We start from the raw sequence: 18,788 nt of genomic DNA on the forward strand, positions 1-18,788 counted from the left end.
CGACATCCGAACTGAAAGGTAGCTGGTAATTTGAAATATTCTTCGCCCGAAGCAGAGAGGTGAGAGGTCAATATTTTTTGGTTTTGTATTATTTATTTAACATTTAAAAATATTCAGGTTCTGATTTCACGCTTCTGAAACGTTTTGTACAGACAAATAATTTCTGATGAAATTAATCAATCGGTTTGCGTACAACCCGGACTAATTAATTAATAAATAAATTCAGATATTTTTCTATATAATTTACATAACTTGCGGAGAGATCTTTTAGAGGCTCTCTGTGGAGCAAGTCAATTATTTACAAGTCATAGTCGTAATTTGTAACACAATAATGTGTTTAAGATTAAAAAAAGAATCTTTCATTCTAACTGTACATATGACCGGAATTGTTCATCAGTCAACGGAAGCGATAATAAAATGTCATGAATCCGCTGAAAGAAAAAGATCTTTAACAAATTTTCAATGATTATTTTTAATGGCTTCTAAATTACACAAATTGTTCCGCACTATTAGCACTCAAATCCAACAGTCTCCACGCTGCTCTTGGATTCAGTTCCGAAGGGTCTCTACATAATACCCAAACGTAATTCACTCGCATAACCTTTTCAGGATCACCTTCGACTACTTGATGTTTACTGTCTCTCACACACATTATTTGCTGCGACTGGAAGGTAATTATTAACACTGGTCCCTGTTCCATTACTTTACCCATGGCGAGATCAACGTTGTCAATGTCTGGAATAATTAATAAAACGAAACGAAACAATAAAACAAAATGAATCTCTTGTCGCTAAGATACAGGAAAATCTTTACGTGACATAATCTTACCCAAGATTTTGCTGTCCAGATAATACCCTAGTTTCTTTGCTTGCGTCAAAGGCTGCGATATAATGTTGAACGGGGCTTCGTGACACCAGTCTTTTAGAAGTTCTATATCGCCTCTTACCATTGCTTCGAGTATGTTTGGAATTATATCCGTTTCACAATCTCTGAGGAACTTGACCTAGTTGGAGGAACAAAGTCGATAATCTTCATCTCACATCTCTTAATTTTTTACTCTGATGAGATAATCGTGTAAGGAGTACGGTGTACCTTGTCAAAACTTGGATCCAACTTGCAGATTTCAGTTAACGTTTCCGAAAGTTCTGTTTTTTGAAATAGTCCTCCCATGAGATCCGTCACTTTGTCCGTAAGCAGCCTAGACGCTCGGATCATGGGGTTGTCGGATTCTTCGTATTTTATTTTCCAGTCCAAAACTTTGTTAACGTACGGATTGTGGTCCTGAAACACATCGGAGTGAAACCTCTGAAAATTGACCTGAGGAAAACTTAAGTACCTTGAAATTCTGCCAGGATTGATAGAATTTCGAGTCTTTATGGAGCTCGACACCGGTGGCTTCCTCGTTAGCTTCGACAGGTTTTTCATCAGCTACGTCGGGCACTTCTTTCCGTTTCCTTAATTTTTTAGGTGGAACATAAACCCGGCCTGTAGAAATTACAAATACAGTCTGGTATTGCTAAGTAATAACGGTCAGCAGATATTTTTCTAATTTACCTTGGATGCCGTGATGATCAAGCTCTTTACGAACAGCCTCCGCAGTCTGTGATATCGTTTGAAACGCACCAGTTTTTCCAAAGGCTTGACCTTTTTCGGAAAGTGTTTCCGCTGCGTCTTTGGCTGTTCGTGATATTTCTTCGCCTAGTTGTCCCGCCTTCTTACCAATTTCCGATTTACTGGCTTCTTCCAACACTCCTTGAACCTTTAAAAACAAGATTGATCTCCATAGAATTGTAGTAGAAGTAAGAAAAAATAAGAGACGGTAATGAGAAATCCAATTTTTATCAATCTATTTCAACACATTACCTTTTCCTTTAGATGGTCCAGCTTTTCCTTGATTACTTCTGAACTTTTACTAGCTTCCGATTCAACACTGTGAAACTTTTCTCTCGCTGATTTCAGAGCCTCGGATTGCTCCAACTTTTCAGCTTCTTCGCGGAACTTTTTCAACGACTCTTTCATCTCTTTATTCTTTTGCATCTCTTGTTTGATGTTGTCCACGAATTGTGAAAAAAAATTTGGTCTACGCGCCGGACTCGAATACAAACGCATCTGGAATCACACCATCATTTTACTACGTTACTACATTTCACAGTAGTGACTAACAAGTTCTGATGAATATGTAACAAACTTACGCAAGTACATCTGGAATCGCTGTTTTCAATTTGTAACAGCGTCTGGGTAGCGTTCCAAATTTTTGCTACATCTCTGTAACCGTTTGGATACTTGTGGGGAAACTGTGCGACTCGGACAATTCCACCCAAGTTTGATCGACCAGCGATGAAATTCTGGTGGCAAATGAACATTTTAAGAATTAAAGTCTGAATGACAGGTCGAACGGAGAGATACTTGTTACAAATTACAGCGGTATTTCTACGGCAGATGTGTTGTCAGTATTGATTTTATCATCCCAAAAATATACGATCAATCCTTGGTAAGAAAGTGTTGAAAAACGCAAGAATGCTTGTAAAATTTAACCTAAACCAGTATCGTGCCTCTTGCCGGTTTTCAAGTTAAATTTTCTCAGAATTTAAATTTTGATAGCTCGACAATTTTAGCTAATAACGTTCCTTTAAATTAGTATTTTTACGCGAGTATCTTTAATTTTAGTGTACTATGTAATATTTACCATTTTTACAAGCGATTTATCCCGACCTTCGAACTAAAAATCTTGATGAAAGAAGCAGCGTCGAGGTTGAGACATCTACCGGTAATTCATATGATTGTGAATTGTGATAATCGACGTATGTATAATTATTCGAGTGCAGTATATTTTACAAAGATATGTTTTACATGGTTTTATATCTTCCGCAAAAGTAACGATTCGCAATGTTCCGTTTTATTCGTTTACCTGTGATTATTTTTCATCTGTAATACTTCATGGAGACCTGTGAGCTTGCGCATAAAATAATTTCCATGCTAATAATATTTATTGTTCTATCCGAAATCTAATGTCATCCTGACAGGTTTATTTTTTCTATTCGCTTCGTAATGTTATCTCGGTTGTGGCATTTGGTGAATGAGCCGGAAAACTTACTAGTATTAATAAACTCTTCCCTCACCGCCACAGGACTTGACTGCCAGTGAAAAGGTGTGGTTATAACGAATTTGAAAAAAATGTCAAAACCGTTAAAAGTGATCAAACCGTTTTGACGATTGGCTGGAACAACTAGAAGAACAACCTCATACTTTCTCCTGAAAACAACGCGATCTCAACTTTCGAAATTCCACATTAATAAGAAGATATGACGACAAAGCTAGCCAAAGCTCAACATGCTCAATATTTTCAAAGGTTCATTCATCTCTTACCCAATCAACTGGCAATCCACGATTCCATAAGGTTAACCATTGCCTTCTTCGCTTTATCTGGTCTGGATGTCTTGAACTCCCTCGACGTTCTTAATGAAAAGAAACGAACGGAGGCTATCGAATGGATCTACCAACTCCAGGTATCTGGAGCTGGACCTCGATCTGGTTTTCAGGGATCCACATCGATATCAAATGATGCCAGCAGGTATCAAACCGGTCATTTGACGATGACTTACCTCGGATTGGCCTCTCTTCTCACTTTGGGAGATGATCTTAGTCGCGTCGATAAGAAATCCATCATCGAAGGTGTGCGGGCATGTCAAAATGACGACGGATCATTTACGGCAACATTGACAGGCAGCGAGAGCGACATGAGGTTCATATACTGCGCATGTTGCATTTCCTCCATACTTGACGATTGGTCTGGCATCGACAAGCACAAAGCTATAGATTACATCACAAAAAGCATTGTGAGCAAACTTCTTTTGTATAATATGCTACATTTCTACCGCTGTAGAGTACCAATTGGGATTGGATTTAACGCCTACTATTTATTTTGATTTTTCAGTCTTACGATGGCGGAATTGGCCAAGGGCCCGGACTAGAATCGCACGGCGGCAGTACATTCTGCGCCGTAGCGAGTTTATTTTTAATGGACGAATTAACGAAAACCTTGACTGAGAAACAAATGAATAGACTACGTTACTGGTGTCTAATGAGGCAAGTCGGTGGTTTCCATGGAAGACCCAATAAACATGAAGACACGTGTTACAGTTTCTGGGTCGGAGCCACGCTCCAAATATTAGGTGCCAGACATTTCACAGACGCAACGGAAAACCGAGCTTATGTTCTCACGACGCAGGACTCAGTGTTAGGTGGTTTGGCAAAATTTGATAACTCGCCACCTGATCCTTTGCACACTTACCTGGGTAGGTTGGAAAATTCATCGATATCAATTTTACTATAGATATTGAGGCAATAAAACGTGATTGGATATTTTCAGGACTTTGTGGTTTAAGCCTTCTGGGAGAGCCTGGCTTGCAAGGAGTTAACGCAGCCCTAAATATCTCTCAGAGTGCCTTTGCCCAGTTAGAAGAAATACACAAAACCTGGGCAAGTGACTGATTCTCACGTTGTATAGTATTAGAGAATAATTACATTGGGTAAACTTTAGATTTCATATCAAGCGCACACGCCAAAGCACATTTGAAGCGCTAACACCGCATATACATATAATTTGATACGAATGGCAAGTAATTTTTAACTGGAGAAAAGAAAAGGTCACACGCAGTGATCAAAGTTGACATAGTTACAAAAGACTTTGTTACAGTGATATTATATATATATATATTTGATGGTGAGTTTCATTGATCACTTTCAAGTTTCGTGAAACTCAATGCCGACAATGCCATTCCGTTATAACTTTGATATACATAAAACGAATGTAACGCGTAACTATGATGTGTATTATTTAGGTGTAAAAGAGGAATCCTGTATACTTGTCAATTAATATTGTCACTGTTATCTCATTAAATTGAAAGTCTGGTTATAATTATCGTCGCAATTTTCACTCTTCACATTTCGAATAATCTGGCCTGCTCCGCGTAGTTGAAATCCAAAGAAGGTTATGTTGAAAACAAAATTTGGTGACTTCAGAATTCTTACGTTAATGTGCTCATTTGCTTCTGAAATAACGGTCTGACTCCCGATATCCTTCGTCAACTTTTTTAATCAGGTCTGCAGAGATAACATCTCCAGTTTCCAAATGATTGGATTCGCTGTGGGAGGATACCTAAGATGGGGTGCTGGAACATTACGAACGATTATTGAACACAAAGTTTGATTTTGTAATTAATTGGTGAGAATACAACTTCCTTACCAAGTGACACTTCCGGCGTAGAACCTTCTTGAACGGATTGAGAAACTTCGTTATATTTCCCAGAAATCTATTAGATACGTCAAATTATATTAAAAAATTACAGAAATATCGAGACAAGAGATGAATTTCGCTATAAGGTTAAAACACTCACTAAATTGGAGGTATTGTTGCTCGGGTTATCGATCCAAATATCTGCTTTGCCTCTTTCAATTTCATTCAAAAACTCATCGAGCAAATTTTGCAACTTCTCTGCGCGAGTGTCGTTGTAGAAACGTAGCAACATTTTTGCCAGGATATTTACCTCGGCTGAAAAATATTTGACATTGTGATGATAAGAAAAAACCTTCAATTTTTTATAAAAGAAAATAAAATTACCTCTGTACGCATATGCACTCGTCACGATTCCATGCAATGCAGCTATCAAAGCCATGTCTTCGTAAATACTACCTTCGCGCAAACTGTGGAGTTTTCTTTCATGTTTCCTACGATTTTTACTGGATCGGTAACTCCGCCTGTATTGAAGAATTGTTAAACTCATTGCTAAGGTTATAACTGTCAACAATCTGTCATCATGGTGCTGGTAAGACTAGTTTTCTAATAATTGAAATACTCGCCCCGAGGTTCTGGAAGATTGCGATCCACGACTTGTAATTGAACCGGCGATACTAGTCGTGTCACTGAACAAATCCGACTCTCCTCTCGCAGCACTGGGATCGTAATCACCTTCGGTATTGTACAGAGATTGGGATTCTCTAAGTAACTTTTCTTCTCTAACGATCTTCAGTCGTTGTTTATGCTTAGTAAAATCTTGTCGATTTTCATTGATTTTTGAAATCAAGTAATCCGCATGTTCCGAAACACCGGGCTTTATGTGCGTTTCTGTACAAGAGCGGTGATGAGATTGGAAAATTGAATTCATGATTCATACGCATGTTCGTAGCTACTTACCGATAATATCAAGACGGTCTACCTGGTAAGCAACCCTCAGCGCATCCTGCCATAATTTACCTTCACAGAGAGTGGCTATGCCATCTTCAAAGTTGCACAATTCCTGCGTCAATATGATTGCAGCTTCTGCGTATCTTCTGCCTTCTTTCAGTTTTGCAACAAGAACCTCGCACAAATTATGTAACTCTGCAACACTGAAAACGAAGGGTTACAGTAGGTACAAGTGGGGCAGGCAGGATTATAGCAATGGCAATTCTTCTCACCTCGATTTCATTTGTTTAGCAACAACGATAGCTTCGCGCCAATCTCCAGCTAGCGTAAAGGTGTTGAGAGCTTTGGCGAGACAGTTGCTTCGGGTAAACATAATAGCTGCTTCTTGAAACTTTCTGGCATCGATAAGATATTCGCCGTAGATCTCAGAAATGTCTTTATACTCCTTACTGTTTATAGGGAACAGTTTTAGAGCTTGTGAAAATAGCTTTTGTGTTTTAACGAAAGTGATACACTCATTAAATCTTTCGTTACACTTTGAAATGTGATTTAAGGCCTTCTCGAAGCGTTTGAGGTGCACGTCGATGGAATAGCGCATGTAATTCTCGTCCATTTGCCTCAAATTATTCAAAAATGGAACGTATTCTTTAGGATCCTTTTGCGACTTTGCGGCGACGATCATCACCAATTCGAAATCATACATTCCGAGTGCGATGTCGAACAAGGTATTAACATCGACTAAATACAAAAGATATTTTAAAGCTTCTTCAGACGAGCTACGGAACTGTTTTTCATTTTCATTTTCATTTTCCAGATTTCTGATCGTTTTTACTTTGACCAAAGCTGCTTCCAGGTCTTTGATTTCTTGTTTTTTCACCAGACTGGTGAGGATAGGCAAAAGTAATCTGTCTGTATCGGGCCTTCCTTCCATGTGATTCCTCAAGAGTTCACAAATATTTTCGATTTTGCCTTTCTCTGGTATTACCGATACAGATTTGCTGCTTGAGTTTTGAGAGTTATCGCCAGAGCCAGGTATCTGATTCGAAGACTTACCGTCTTGTGTTTTCTGGCGATAGCAACTGGAGTACATCGTAGTAGTAACATCCTCTTCTCGGAGATCAGATAGAAACAGACTCAACCAATTTGGATTTTTGATATCATCGATAAACTTATCAGCATTTGAGATGAACAAATTTGGGTCATGATCGACCAATAGGTTCAAATTGATCCTCTGTTTTCTCATCAAATCAAAAGCGGAGTAGTAATTCAATTCGTTCAAGTATCTGCCAATGACATAGAGCGACAATGCTCTCGGTTGAATACACTCCAAATTTCCACGGGGCATTTGTAAGATAGTTCTAGTGTCTTTAGAAACCGCAGTTATGAGCTTCGAACCTCTTTCTAATCGCCTTATGCTCAAGCCTGATATAAATTTTTCATTATCCGCACCCTCCCATGGTTTTACAGTCAAATCCTGTGTCAGGAGTTTTTCGAATCCACTGCCATCCAAAGTAATGCTTACCAAAGTATGTTGTAACGTGGTTAATAATAAGAATTCTGAATGGACAAAGAGGCTGGTAATGTTGTTGGCAATTTCTTTGCCATTGACGTAGAGACAGTACCTATCGCTCAGGCACAAAACTACATGCTTCTTTTCAATTTCTATCACGTTCATCTGATGGCACGTCGCGTTGACAGATATTTCCGTCTGATTCACTCCTTTCTCTTTGCTGTACGTGTAAACAACCCTGTCCATCATAATGTAAACGACATCCGGATTCGGACTGCCGACGATATGCTGAATAGTCCCATTCATTCGATAGGTATCCCTACGACCGAGGATGTAAGAGAGTAAGAAAAGAAAATTTGCAGGTTATCCCGTGAATTTTAATTAGGAGAATATTTACCGCACGATAAGTCGGCCGTTTTTCGCCGGGCTAATACCGTCCATTTGAATAACGCACAATAGAGAATTCGTCCCCAAAGTTGCGGCGCACAGTATCGAGTCCTCTTTATACCACAAAAAGTGATGCATAAAATTTGGGGCCGACGACGATATCGGGTTCGAGACTTCCCACTCGATCTCATATGATTTTATGTGCCCGTATTCGACAAAGTTTGGTACCTGGAACAGGAAGTAATGAAGATATTTGGGGTCGCTAGACCGGCTTCGATCCAAAGCTCGTGTGTGAAAATTGTACCTGTTTGTAAAACGCTAATTGATTATTGTGGAGAACGGCGAATAGGACGTTGGTATTTATCCAGCTATCTTTATCTTTGGTTTCTGGTCCAAAAACCACCTCATTTATCGGCTGGTCAATTTGAAGGGCTTGGTGAGCCATTGGTGGAGGGACAACGCCGACCCTGAAGCCGGTCAAAAGTGCTCGATCTCCGTCGATCACTCCGACAAGGGCTTTATCGTCTTCTGTTCTGCCACTGCTGTGATTGATGGTCCAATAGAATGTGTAGGTCAAATAATTTACTTTTGTCAAAATCACCAATGTCTTCCCAAGTTTAGGGTCGGCGGTCCAAGCGAGGTACAGGGGCGGGTTATCGGTGGAAAATAATATCGTCTGCTTCAAATACCAGTGGTAATTATTCTCGCTCCATAACTGAACGAAATTAGTATCATCATTTATGGTGATACACCAAATTGCTAGTACATCCGAATCACTAGACCATTGTAAGTCTTTAACCTATGAAATTCGGAATCAATAAATACAAAATTGTATCTCGTGAATCATTTATAACAATCCATAAAACTGTTGGTTACCAAAATCTCCTTTGGTTCAAATGGCAAAGTGAATTCGCGGTGCTTCAATCCATTTTTTTCAAACAGTGAAACTACGTGTTTATTTGGAAATCTCTGCGTCGTTGCTATTAAATTGCCAGAAGGTTTCCAGGCCAAATTTTGTTCCAGGCCCGTACATGGCTCGCTAGTGAATTGAAGAACTCCTTTTCTATCGAACACTTTAAATTGACGTATATTTGTTTCTTTTGAGAGGAAACTGACCGCAAACAAAGTGCCATCACCCCTCCATGAGATTCGAGGTAGACCGTCATCTGATTCAGACTTTTCGATTGACGAGGGCTTTGCTTTTGCCGCCGATTTACCTTCAGAGCCATGAAATTGAGTTTCCTTTCTACCCCAACCGACAGTTACGAATTGTTTTTCACCAAAATCTCTGGAATTCAAATTTACCTGAAATAAAAGTCTACTTTAAGAAGCTGCATCTCTGGCATGGTACACAACGATACTAAATAGTTTTTACTACCTCGGTAAGTATGTGGCAGCTCGATGTCATCAGTATGACAGTTTCATTAGCAGTAACTAGAGTAACGATTTCGAGATCTGGGCTGAAAGTCATCACCTGCAATCCCTCACTGAATTGTGCTTCGAACTCTGCTATCGAATCAGGTATGTCGGGCTCGAGAGTATACAACTGTCCACAAGCATAAGCAATGTAGATTTTGCATGTGATATCACAATATTCGAATCCGATAATTTTTGAATTCACCGCATTTTCGTTGCCCAGGTGAAACGATAATCCTGGTGAAGTTAAGCAATGAACTTTGCCTTCCTTATAGACGTAAAAATTACCGCTGTCATTAGATAGGCAGCAAAGACTATCCGCTTCGGATAAAATTAGTGACGAAGAACTAGGATTATCCTTAGCACTTAGCAGGTCCAAGTAACGATGCTCTAACACACGTAAATTCTTCATCCCGTTAATAATTACTCGACTATCGTACTGGTTTCAAAATAATCTCAACACGTGCGTAACAACATGTCACGAATATGGACCGTTCAAAATATAATCAGAAAATATTAGGTTATCCTTGGTTTTTTCGATAATCGACCGTCGAATTGTATTTCAGAGAACCACCGACTTCAGCGGGTCGACAAATCCAGTGCAAATCTATCATACATTTCTATTTGATTTTTGAATATAATTCAAGTACATTGAACGGAGACAATAGAAGATGTTCGGAATACTGGCGTCAACGCTTTTGAATGCCACCAGGTACATAGAATTCTAATTATTGATTCTTAATAGATAAACATGGTAAGGTTATATCCAATTGCCTTGCAGGCAAGTTGCTCCGAGGTTCCTTCAGAGGCAGCTCCACGCTGTGTCCCAAGGTTTGATTACAAAGGGCTTGTGTGCTCCGGGTATCGAGAATACCGTAACAGGAGGAAGTTGGGCGTTGATCCCTGTACGAACTCACGTACGTAATCATTTTCCTTATCCAATGGAGCAAAGGCGCATCAAACGACACGGCTACTGGAAAAGAATGTCCACACTCAGCGGCAGAAGAATTCTGATGAGGAGAATTTTAAAAGGAAGACATGTGCTTAGCCATTGAACGTGATATAAATTGTCTTTCAAATATTAATAGCTGGTATTTCAGAACAGTTACAATGATCTTTATTTCACATTGAATAAACTTTGCAACAGTTAGAAACTGATTTTCTTTATTGTTATTTCTCACTAATTTCTATTTACAATAATATTTTGGGTACGTGATCAGTTTGCTGGCATTTAGTTTAAGATTCAAATTTCTATGGAAGATGTAGACTTATTGAGAGGCAACCAGGTACTGTTCAGGTGGAGTTTCTTCACTCTCGGTAGGTATTCGGAATTGCAGCTGCTGACAAGTCCATTCAAAACCGGTAGGCAATGGCGCTACAAATTTCACCTCCTTTCCGCGTGTAGGGAAAGATGGGAGTATCACTTCACGCAAATGTATGTGCGGTGGAATTATGATCCTTTGCTCCGATGATAAATTCAGTTTTTTCAAAAGTGCCGGTTCTAGTATCGGCAGTTCTTTCGCAGCGTCTACAAACGGACTGATCTGCAGATACTTTCCTAGAATTTTCTTCACTCGAGATCCGTGTATATTATCACCCAAGACCGGACTCAATAAAACTGTCGAAGCGAACACTCGAATCGCATGCCACTTCACAGTGAAACACTTAATTTCCATTAAAGACGATAAATTGTCAAGGGAATTTGAAATTTTGCGATAGGAAACGTCAAATGTCTTAACCACACCTCTTTTGACATCATTTTTTGCCCATTCAGTCAGAATAATGGGCTGAAAATAAAATATTTCAAAAAATTATCATAGTTCGTGAAATTGAGGTGCACATCTTCTTAATTTTCAATCGAAATGCTAGCTACCTGTTTGTAACTTCTACAAGGGCTCTCCTTTTTTGTGATAGCTAAGTTCAATTGTCCACAATTGCTTCTGGGTAATTTAGTTGTTACAATCCAGTAAGTGTTTGAGAAAATTTTAGCACACTGAGCACGAGCTAGAGACTTCAGCACGGCATTAGTCGTTGCTTCAGTGTCGGCTAGGATCGCAACCCCGCTGGTATGCCTATGAAGAATGGCTGATTAGCATTTCACTGAATTAAAGCAATTCCTAGACTGAATCTTAAGATCTTAATACTTTTCAGGTGACTTTACGATCGACAGTGATGGATACCCAAGTTCCTTTGATATGTTCGGTAAAACTTGGGCCAAAGTATAGTCAACGGCATTTGGTATGCCGACGTCCAGGTTCCAGCTTGAATCTGGAGTAGCATCTTTTGGGAGTTTATTCGATATACCATATGGTTTATTAAGAACAACTACACCACCTAAAGTGCATAAAGATCAGTAAACATTTGGACAAAGTTATTGAAATAGGATAAAGACTGTAATTCGAATAATTATATTACCGTCATTATAAAGGACGTTATCCAGCAGGTGCTTAGAAAACTCATTAATGGATTTCCAAGGGTGTAAATTTTGGTAGGGATGCTTGATTTGTTTGTCATTTTCGGTGATTTTAGGTTCTGTGTTGTAATTCCTTCTCAGCGATAACCTATTTGCGCTGAATACTCCAAAATTCTGGACCAACGCACACTCATAAATCCCGTGTAAAGTTTTCTTCATTTTATAGAAAGTTCAAAATAGTATTCGAATCCTTATTAGCATCTTTTCAAGTTGCACCCGATCCGAATGACAAACATGCGATAAGTAATTTACTCGTTAATCCACTATGGTTATTCACGCGTGTCCGGCGAAAATCAGCTGTCAAGCAACTTGAGGTTAGCCAAGGGTTAGCAACTGTATTAGGCCGTTCAGTAGTCGCTTTCTTCTTACTAATGAGGACAGAAACTACACATCAACGCTGCATTTTAGAATTTGATTTATTTAAGAACTACAAAAATGGCATCAGATAGCGGTGAACCATCGGCGTCCTTCAAGCACGCCATCAACAATTTACAGGGTCAGTTAAAAAAATCCTTTCTCAATGCTTATCCGCACCACACCGTTCCTGGTTACAATATCTGCAAGAACCCAAATGTTGAGAATTATGATGAGGACAATCTGATCATGGGTCTCTTCAAAGAGTTCCCGTACAGTTCTGATCTACCAAAGCCTCTGTTGCCACCAGCAAGGCTGCCGCAATGTGGTGAGTTTCTGATCTGCTGGTTTCAGGTACGTCAAAAATAGTGATGGGAATTCAATTTCAACATTGCATATTTCAGTCTTGAAGAACCAAGATCCAGCTCTGATGCTACTCGCAGTTAAATCGAAAATCAAAGACCGCATAAAACGAATAACCGAGTATCATGAAAAACGTAGAAGAGGTGAGTATGGTATTCTAAACCAATGCTCTCTCAGAGTTTTCAAGTTAGAAGACTTTGCGATACTCAATTGGTAATACTTTTCAGACTTAGCAGTTGTTCGCAAGAAAAATGTAAAATGGGAGGAGAAAGATGACCACACTAAGCAAACCACGATTCCAAAATATGTGGCTGAGTTGGCCAGTATCCTAGAGTCAGATCCTGATCCTGATTTCGAAGGAGTACGTACCTCACTGAGCAATCGGTAAACATACCTTCATCATTGATCTTTAACTTACATTGTTGCAGGAATACAACTGGTATTGCACAGGAGGATCACTCGATCAAATAATTCTCTCTGATCGACATATTTTGTTATTCCCATATGCCAATGAATTAGGTAAGCGACAAACATCAAGAGCCTACGACTTGAATCCCAAATTCATTCCACTTCAATTTTCCTTCTCTAGTCGCTACACCAATAGTTGAAAAAAGCAAATCACTTTGGAAGCCAGACCTTAGCATGGCAGCAAAATGCGCTATCAAGAGTCCAGTACAAGAAATAAGACACTCCGTAACGGCAGGCAATGTCGGTAAGTAATTATTTTGGTAACGATTGATGAAAAAAAAATGTTAGCTTCTTGTTAAAAAAATTTGTAACCCTGTAATTTCAGGTAAAATATTAACCAGACAAAAATACAGTTGTCGCTTTTACACGCTCTCTACAATGAAAGGGAAATTGGAATTGGAAGAAATACACCGACAACAATCTGATTCACCTTACGTCAGTGCAGATTTGAATCCCGTTTCATTGAATAAATATTGCTTAGTCAATAGCGAGAGATCAGTGGAACTTTGGGACTTGAACAGAATGTATTTTGCTCTATTTTGTGTCAGCAAAAAAAAAAAAGAATTGACTCTCATCCCTCGTATTTGTAATCTTCTCTTGAATTTCCAACAGGAAATACGTGAGCAGTACATCCATGCCAAAGTCGAGTTCAATAACGGATAATTGGGCCAGCGTGAGATTCAATCAATCAGATCCAAACTTGGTTACGTTCGTTGACAGATGTTGTCTACACTACATCGACCTGCGAGTAAGAATATACGCCAATATGCTGTTCGGAGTTAATGGGTTCGTCTTTCTTAGATTTATTATATTTTCAGACGCCTCTGGATGGACCTACTCTGACTTTATGTCCTGAATACAATTTGGAATTATGTGAAAAACTTTCTCTGAACGACGCTAGCAAACACAATCCATTTTTTCAATATTTAGGAACATATCATAGCCTATTGTTATGCGACAGCCGTTTCGGAAAATCATCCGTTGTACAAAAATGGACCCATCAATTCAAAAGTGCTCCGCTGTTTTCTGGAATCGTCTTGAGGTAATGATTGAATACTTACTTCACGGGGATCGTTTAGGCAACTATATGTATAGTTTCAACAGACTGATGTTGAATTCCCTTATAGAAACGAAGAAGAGATCATCACATTATCCAGTCAACTCTCCGGGGAAAGCACAATGATTATAAATAATTGGACTAGCGATACTGACATGCATTCGCACAGTCTGCCATTTATGCCTTTGAGTATATCGGAGACACTGAGAGCGTGTCGAGACAAAGGAATGTGTCTAGATCCAACTATAAAAACTAGAGTAGAACTCTGCAACGCTGGAACAACTTTGAACGTAACCGACACCAACGATGTAACATTCTTCACTCAGAACTCTATAGGTATCTACAGATACTTTATCCAATGAAATGATTGTGCCTACTCGTGCTTTAATATTTTGTTTTTTCTTTCCATTATAAGGTGACATATTCTACCAGTGCATAACGCATGAGAAAATGTCAGAAAGTATAGCAGAAACAAATCACAGGTCTTTGTTGGCGATGGACGCTTGGGAAGAGGCGTGTTTGAAACAAAGAAAAACCGTAAAGCCGTTGGTTATATCGGAGAAAGCGGATATGACACACATCCTGAATGGTGAGAACGCAACCTCTTCTGCCATCATTAAAGCTCTGAAGTAAAACTAACCGACACAATTTGTGTATCGATAGAAATGACCAACACTGGCCTACGCTTGGAGAGTTACGAACCAAAAGCGCGAGAGTTTGAACCTAGGTGGTTTCAATCTATGGAAAAGTTGAGTTCTTACATCGATATCTTAGCCCCGGAACTTTTGTCGGTTTGGGATGTAAGGCAAGACTCTGTGCCTTACTCCATCACACCGCACCAGAAAGTTCTGAGTTGGTTAGAAAAAAAAACTTCTTCGCAGAATCTTACGCAGTCGCAAGATCCGACTCTGTCGCAAGGCGACATGTTCAACGAGTCCAACGAAGGTTACAACAGCCAAGAGTTGATCAGCGTATCTCAGAACATAAATTCAAGTTTTGCTCTCAACGATTCTTTGACCGAAAAAATCATAAACGACGCACCAGCTCCGGTAACTCGCAAAACGAGGACCGCGAAAAAACGCAAGTTTGTCGCTGGCTTTTGATCCACAGGCCACAGAGAAATATTTTTTTACCCCTCAGGGTTCGGAATCAGAGATAGGAAGAGATAAGGTTTTATCGTTTATAATTACATTGTATATGTATTTATATTTACAAAATGTGTTGTAACAAGCAATTGAAACATGTTGAATAAATTACTCTTTGACACGATATTTTATAACGATAATTAACCGTGTTGACAACGATTAGCGTCATAGATGTTTCACTGATTCGCGAACTCCGAAATGATTATGATTTTTTTGTCATTCACTGTACGTACCAGATGTGACAATAAATGCCAAGAAATAACTTCGTCTCAGTTCTCGTTACTTCGAGTTATTAACGATTTCGCAAAAAAGATGGCTTCCATTTTGATGTTAAAACGCTTCCTTCTTTCAATGACTTATTTTCATCCTCCTCCATTTGTAACTGAAATGACAAAGCGGTGAGATATTTTCAGTTAACCTTACCAAGAATCATTCATCACTCACCAAAAGCTTTCGCTGATTTTCTCTGAATGCTTCTAGAGGATTTTCAAACTGTTGGTAATACGTTAAAACGTCCCGGACGTCTTCTACATTTGTCGCCGCTATCACTGTGAAGAATAATTTTTGTTTTTTTAATATTATTACCAGAACTTTGTGCGTTCTGACCGCTCTGCGAAATAATAAATTAATACAAAAATGCGGTGACGTACTTTTGAGGAAAGCGGCCAAATCATACAAGGTCGTGTCGTCGTCGTTGCCCTTCCATCTAGGCAACTTCAATGTGTTTTCAGGATGAAATTTCACGCTGTCTTTATTCCAATCAACTACGATAACCTGCAAAGCCGAATGTCTGACAATAATTTGACGATACGTTAAAAGGAGAGCTCATTGAAATATAGTATTAAATTTAACTAAAACAAACTACATACCTTACTCAGATCTCTGTTTAGAGCAGCGAGATCTTTGACGTGGTGTCCGTCCACAAATCGAGTGGCGTCTCTGACAAGCCTGTACATTATGAATCCTTGAGGATCGAGGGCGTCGAGAATGGGAAATACGGTCTGAAAATTCATAAACACTTGATATCGGCTGAATATTTTTTGTAGGTCAGCAGAAATTTGGCAGCTGATATAGTCTGAGATTATACATACCATCCCTTGTTCGGCTGTGTAAACCACAATTTCAAACTGAGGAGGCGCAACTGCTTCCAAAAATTGATCGACCCCTGGTCGCTTCTTGAATCTCCAACCGGTTTGGTACTGTTGAGTGGTATTCGTCGATTCATTGAATGAAAGTAGACGCGATAATCAACCAAAACGTATAAAATTAATCCTTACCGTCCAATCAGGATGAACCAAGACATCCGTCATCTCAAGAATTAAAGTGTACGGAGGCTGCATGTACGGATACTGTAAAGGATCCGGGAGCAATTTGTCTCTGCTTGGTTCTTGAACGAGCTGTGCAAAGAGGTAAAAAAATAAGAATCGAGATATAGATAGAGCTATGAAAAATTAGAATAATATAGTACCCTTTTATAGTAGTTTAATTCCCTACGTAGCCTCTTGTACAATTGTTCGAAGTAAGGTAAATTAGAGAATTCATCTTCAACGACATTTCCTTGTTCGTCAAAATTGGGTCTAGCTAATTCGTATATTAAAAATGAGCCCATCACGCTCATAGATATTCCAAAGAATGCGAAGCTGTACTTCATCATTTTCCAAGAATGTTCTCGCTGCTGTTTATCTTCTGCTTCTTGTTTCTTCTGCTCCTCGTCCTGAGTTTGTTCTTCATTTTTTCCATCTAAACTACCTCCTGGTTTCAAATTATGATTCACGGACGATTGTATGTTTGTAAGACTACCGGCTATCCCAGGCCGACTTGCTGATGACAAAATAAAAGAAAATAACTATACATATGACAAAGAAATGGGAATATCCACATGAATGTGAAGAAGTGCCCCTCGGTCTTTCAGTTAGTTTTAAGCAGACAGATGACTGAAAAAATTCACTTTTTTGAAAAATGTGTCTTTGATTCGGTTGGAAAATATGATTCTCATGGTTTATGAATTTCTGATGAATCAATGCGGCCTCCATAACAAACGGGAACGTCTCATTCGTAGACTTTTTCGAGCAAGGTTATGGCGAAGGCGAGTTGTACTTACGACCGGTGCTGTAATAAAACTTTTTGACAGCCTGAACCGTCGATATTTTTGGAGTGAGTTGACGAAGACTTGAATAGCTTCCAGATCTGCTGCCATTGTATACTTTACAAAATATTCGTAACCCTCTCGTCGCAAATGCCATTATTTTCACACACTCCAAATATTTGCTTGACCGTTTTCTTGTACTCACTCGGAATTATTTGCTCGAACGTTTTCGAGAGATGAAATTGATCTACCTATCGAATTGGTCGAGTTATCGCAGCAGAATAAAAATATCTCGATAGCTTTTGAACGCTGACTATCAAATTTCAGAGCATATTTATTATTCTATCCAACGATCCAAGGATGTAGATTTTTCCAACGAATAACAGAGTTAAATTGTATCAAGTACAGATATAAATTTATTCGCAATTTGTTTTAAAATTTCATCCGATTTATTCCAATTAAATTTCGATTTTTCAATTAATTTTTCAATTACTGCATCTTTCCCTAGCCCTGGAAGGGTTCCATGATACGCAACTGAAGTTACACCATCCCAAATTTATTCCCAATTTTTTTCCAATTTTTTCTATTTTCTTCTGATTTTTTCTGTTTTTTTCCGATTTTCTAATCAATTATTCAAATTTTCCGCCCATTTCTCTGGGCGCCGCCATTTTCTTTAGGCTCCGCCCACCGGGGGTACAGCTAGCGCCATGTGGCGGATTTTCGGTGAACTAACCCCTCGAAAAACGCAAAAGTTTTGACCCTTCTACAAGCGAACCCGGGAAATTATTGGCCACTTTTCGGACGAAAACCGCAAAAGTTTTGTCCCGCCTCCAAGCAAACCCGGGAAAGTATTGGCCATTTTTCGGACGAAAACCGCAAAAGTTTTGTCCCGTCTCCAAGCGAACCCGGAGAAGTATTGACCTCTTTCGAATTATTGACGCCTGCAGTGATGTCAATAGTTTTCCGGTTTTGCTTCAAGACGGGTCAAAACTTTTGCATTTTTCGAGGGGTTAGTTCACCAAAAATCCGCCACATGGCGCTAGCTGTACCCCCCGGTGGGCGGAGCCTAAAGAAAATGGCGGCGCCCAGAGAAATGGGCGGAAAATTTGAATAATTAATTAAAAAATCGAAAGAATTCAGACAAAATCAGAAAAAATTAGAAAAAATTAGAAAAAATTAGAAAAAAATTGGAAAAAAATTGCGGATAAATCTGTGGTGGTGTAATTCGAGTTGCATATCGTAAGGCGCCTCCATAGATAGAGCAGGTCTATTAATCGATTGGAGATCAATTAAAAAATCGAAAAAGGTTCAGGAAAAATGAAGGAAAAAATAAATAACGATGACA

At 39.1% G+C, this 18,788-nt stretch overlaps 7 protein-coding genes across 7 annotated transcripts; 3 read left to right on the forward strand and 4 right to left on the reverse strand.

Annotated features, from left to right (window-relative positions):
• Positions 1–73: 73 nt before the first annotated feature.
• LOC105686481 (mitochondrial import inner membrane translocase subunit TIM44) lies at positions 74–3,105 on the reverse strand. The gene is made up of 8 exons (XM_012401357.3): positions 2,687–3,105; positions 2,193–2,345; positions 1,864–2,109; positions 1,555–1,759; positions 1,337–1,485; positions 1,093–1,281; positions 829–1,003; positions 74–735 (listed from the first exon to the last, which is right to left on the reverse strand). Exons 1-8 carry the CDS (start codon positions 2,687–2,689, stop codon positions 488–490), a joined length of 1,368 nt encoding a protein of 455 aa, XP_012256780.2. The 5' UTR covers positions 2,690–3,105; the 3' UTR covers positions 74–487.
• Positions 2,809–4,918, forward strand: LOC105686484 (geranylgeranyl transferase type-1 subunit beta). The gene is made up of 4 exons (XM_048659500.1): positions 2,809–2,947; positions 3,128–3,836; positions 3,935–4,295; positions 4,370–4,918. The coding sequence occupies exons 2-4, from the start codon at positions 3,303–3,305 to the stop codon at positions 4,489–4,491; spliced, it is 1,017 nt and encodes a 338-aa protein (XP_048515457.1). The 5' UTR covers positions 2,809–2,947; positions 3,128–3,302; the 3' UTR covers positions 4,492–4,918.
• On the reverse strand, positions 4,485–9,979 carry LOC105686486 (putative elongator complex protein 1). The gene is made up of 11 exons (XM_012401362.3): positions 9,460–9,979; positions 8,958–9,386; positions 8,386–8,880; positions 8,092–8,309; positions 6,457–8,013; positions 6,194–6,387; positions 5,860–6,124; positions 5,621–5,757; positions 5,397–5,551; positions 5,246–5,312; positions 4,485–5,171 (listed from the first exon to the last, which is right to left on the reverse strand). The coding sequence occupies exons 1-11, from the start codon at positions 9,907–9,909 to the stop codon at positions 5,098–5,100; spliced, it is 4,041 nt and encodes a 1,346-aa protein (XP_012256785.2). The 5' UTR covers positions 9,910–9,979; the 3' UTR covers positions 4,485–5,097.
• On the forward strand, positions 9,819–10,655 carry LOC105686485 (39S ribosomal protein L34, mitochondrial). The gene is made up of 3 exons (XM_012401361.3): positions 9,819–9,960; positions 10,064–10,209; positions 10,279–10,655. The coding sequence occupies exons 2-3, from the start codon at positions 10,169–10,171 to the stop codon at positions 10,550–10,552; spliced, it is 315 nt and encodes a 104-aa protein (XP_012256784.2). The 5' UTR covers positions 9,819–9,960; positions 10,064–10,168; the 3' UTR covers positions 10,553–10,655.
• LOC105686483 (mitochondrial mRNA pseudouridine synthase RPUSD3-like) lies at positions 10,645–12,136 on the reverse strand. The gene is made up of 4 exons (XM_012401359.3): positions 11,913–12,136; positions 11,642–11,831; positions 11,371–11,569; positions 10,645–11,284 (listed from the first exon to the last, which is right to left on the reverse strand). Exons 1-4 carry the CDS (start codon positions 12,127–12,129, stop codon positions 10,766–10,768), a joined length of 1,125 nt encoding a protein of 374 aa, XP_012256782.2. The 5' UTR covers positions 12,130–12,136; the 3' UTR covers positions 10,645–10,765.
• Positions 12,137–12,153: 17 nt separating this feature from the next.
• LOC105686480 lies at positions 12,154–15,481 on the forward strand. The gene is made up of 12 exons (XM_012401355.3): positions 12,154–12,284; positions 12,396–12,652; positions 12,729–12,830; positions 12,915–13,048; positions 13,116–13,206; positions 13,277–13,399; positions 13,481–13,679; positions 13,768–13,903; positions 13,974–14,197; positions 14,283–14,548; positions 14,628–14,801; positions 14,876–15,481. The coding sequence occupies exons 2-12, from the start codon at positions 12,406–12,408 to the stop codon at positions 15,313–15,315; spliced, it is 2,136 nt and encodes a 711-aa protein (XP_012256778.2). The 5' UTR covers positions 12,154–12,284; positions 12,396–12,405; the 3' UTR covers positions 15,316–15,481.
• Positions 15,392–17,675, reverse strand: LOC105686482 (mitochondrial import inner membrane translocase subunit TIM50-C-like). The gene is made up of 8 exons (XM_012401358.3): positions 17,459–17,675; positions 16,826–17,178; positions 16,635–16,754; positions 16,449–16,556; positions 16,227–16,358; positions 16,008–16,131; positions 15,802–15,905; positions 15,392–15,739 (listed from the first exon to the last, which is right to left on the reverse strand). Exons 1-8 carry the CDS (start codon positions 17,598–17,600, stop codon positions 15,650–15,652), a joined length of 1,173 nt encoding a protein of 390 aa, XP_012256781.1. The 5' UTR covers positions 17,601–17,675; the 3' UTR covers positions 15,392–15,649.
• Between the last annotated feature and the right edge of the window lie 1,113 nt (positions 17,676–18,788).

The sequence above is a fragment of the Athalia rosae genome, chromosome 8 (genome assembly GCF_917208135.1).
Source record: "Athalia rosae chromosome 8, iyAthRosa1.1, whole genome shotgun sequence".
Lineage (NCBI taxonomy): Eukaryota > Metazoa > Arthropoda > Insecta > Hymenoptera > Athaliidae > Athalia > Athalia rosae.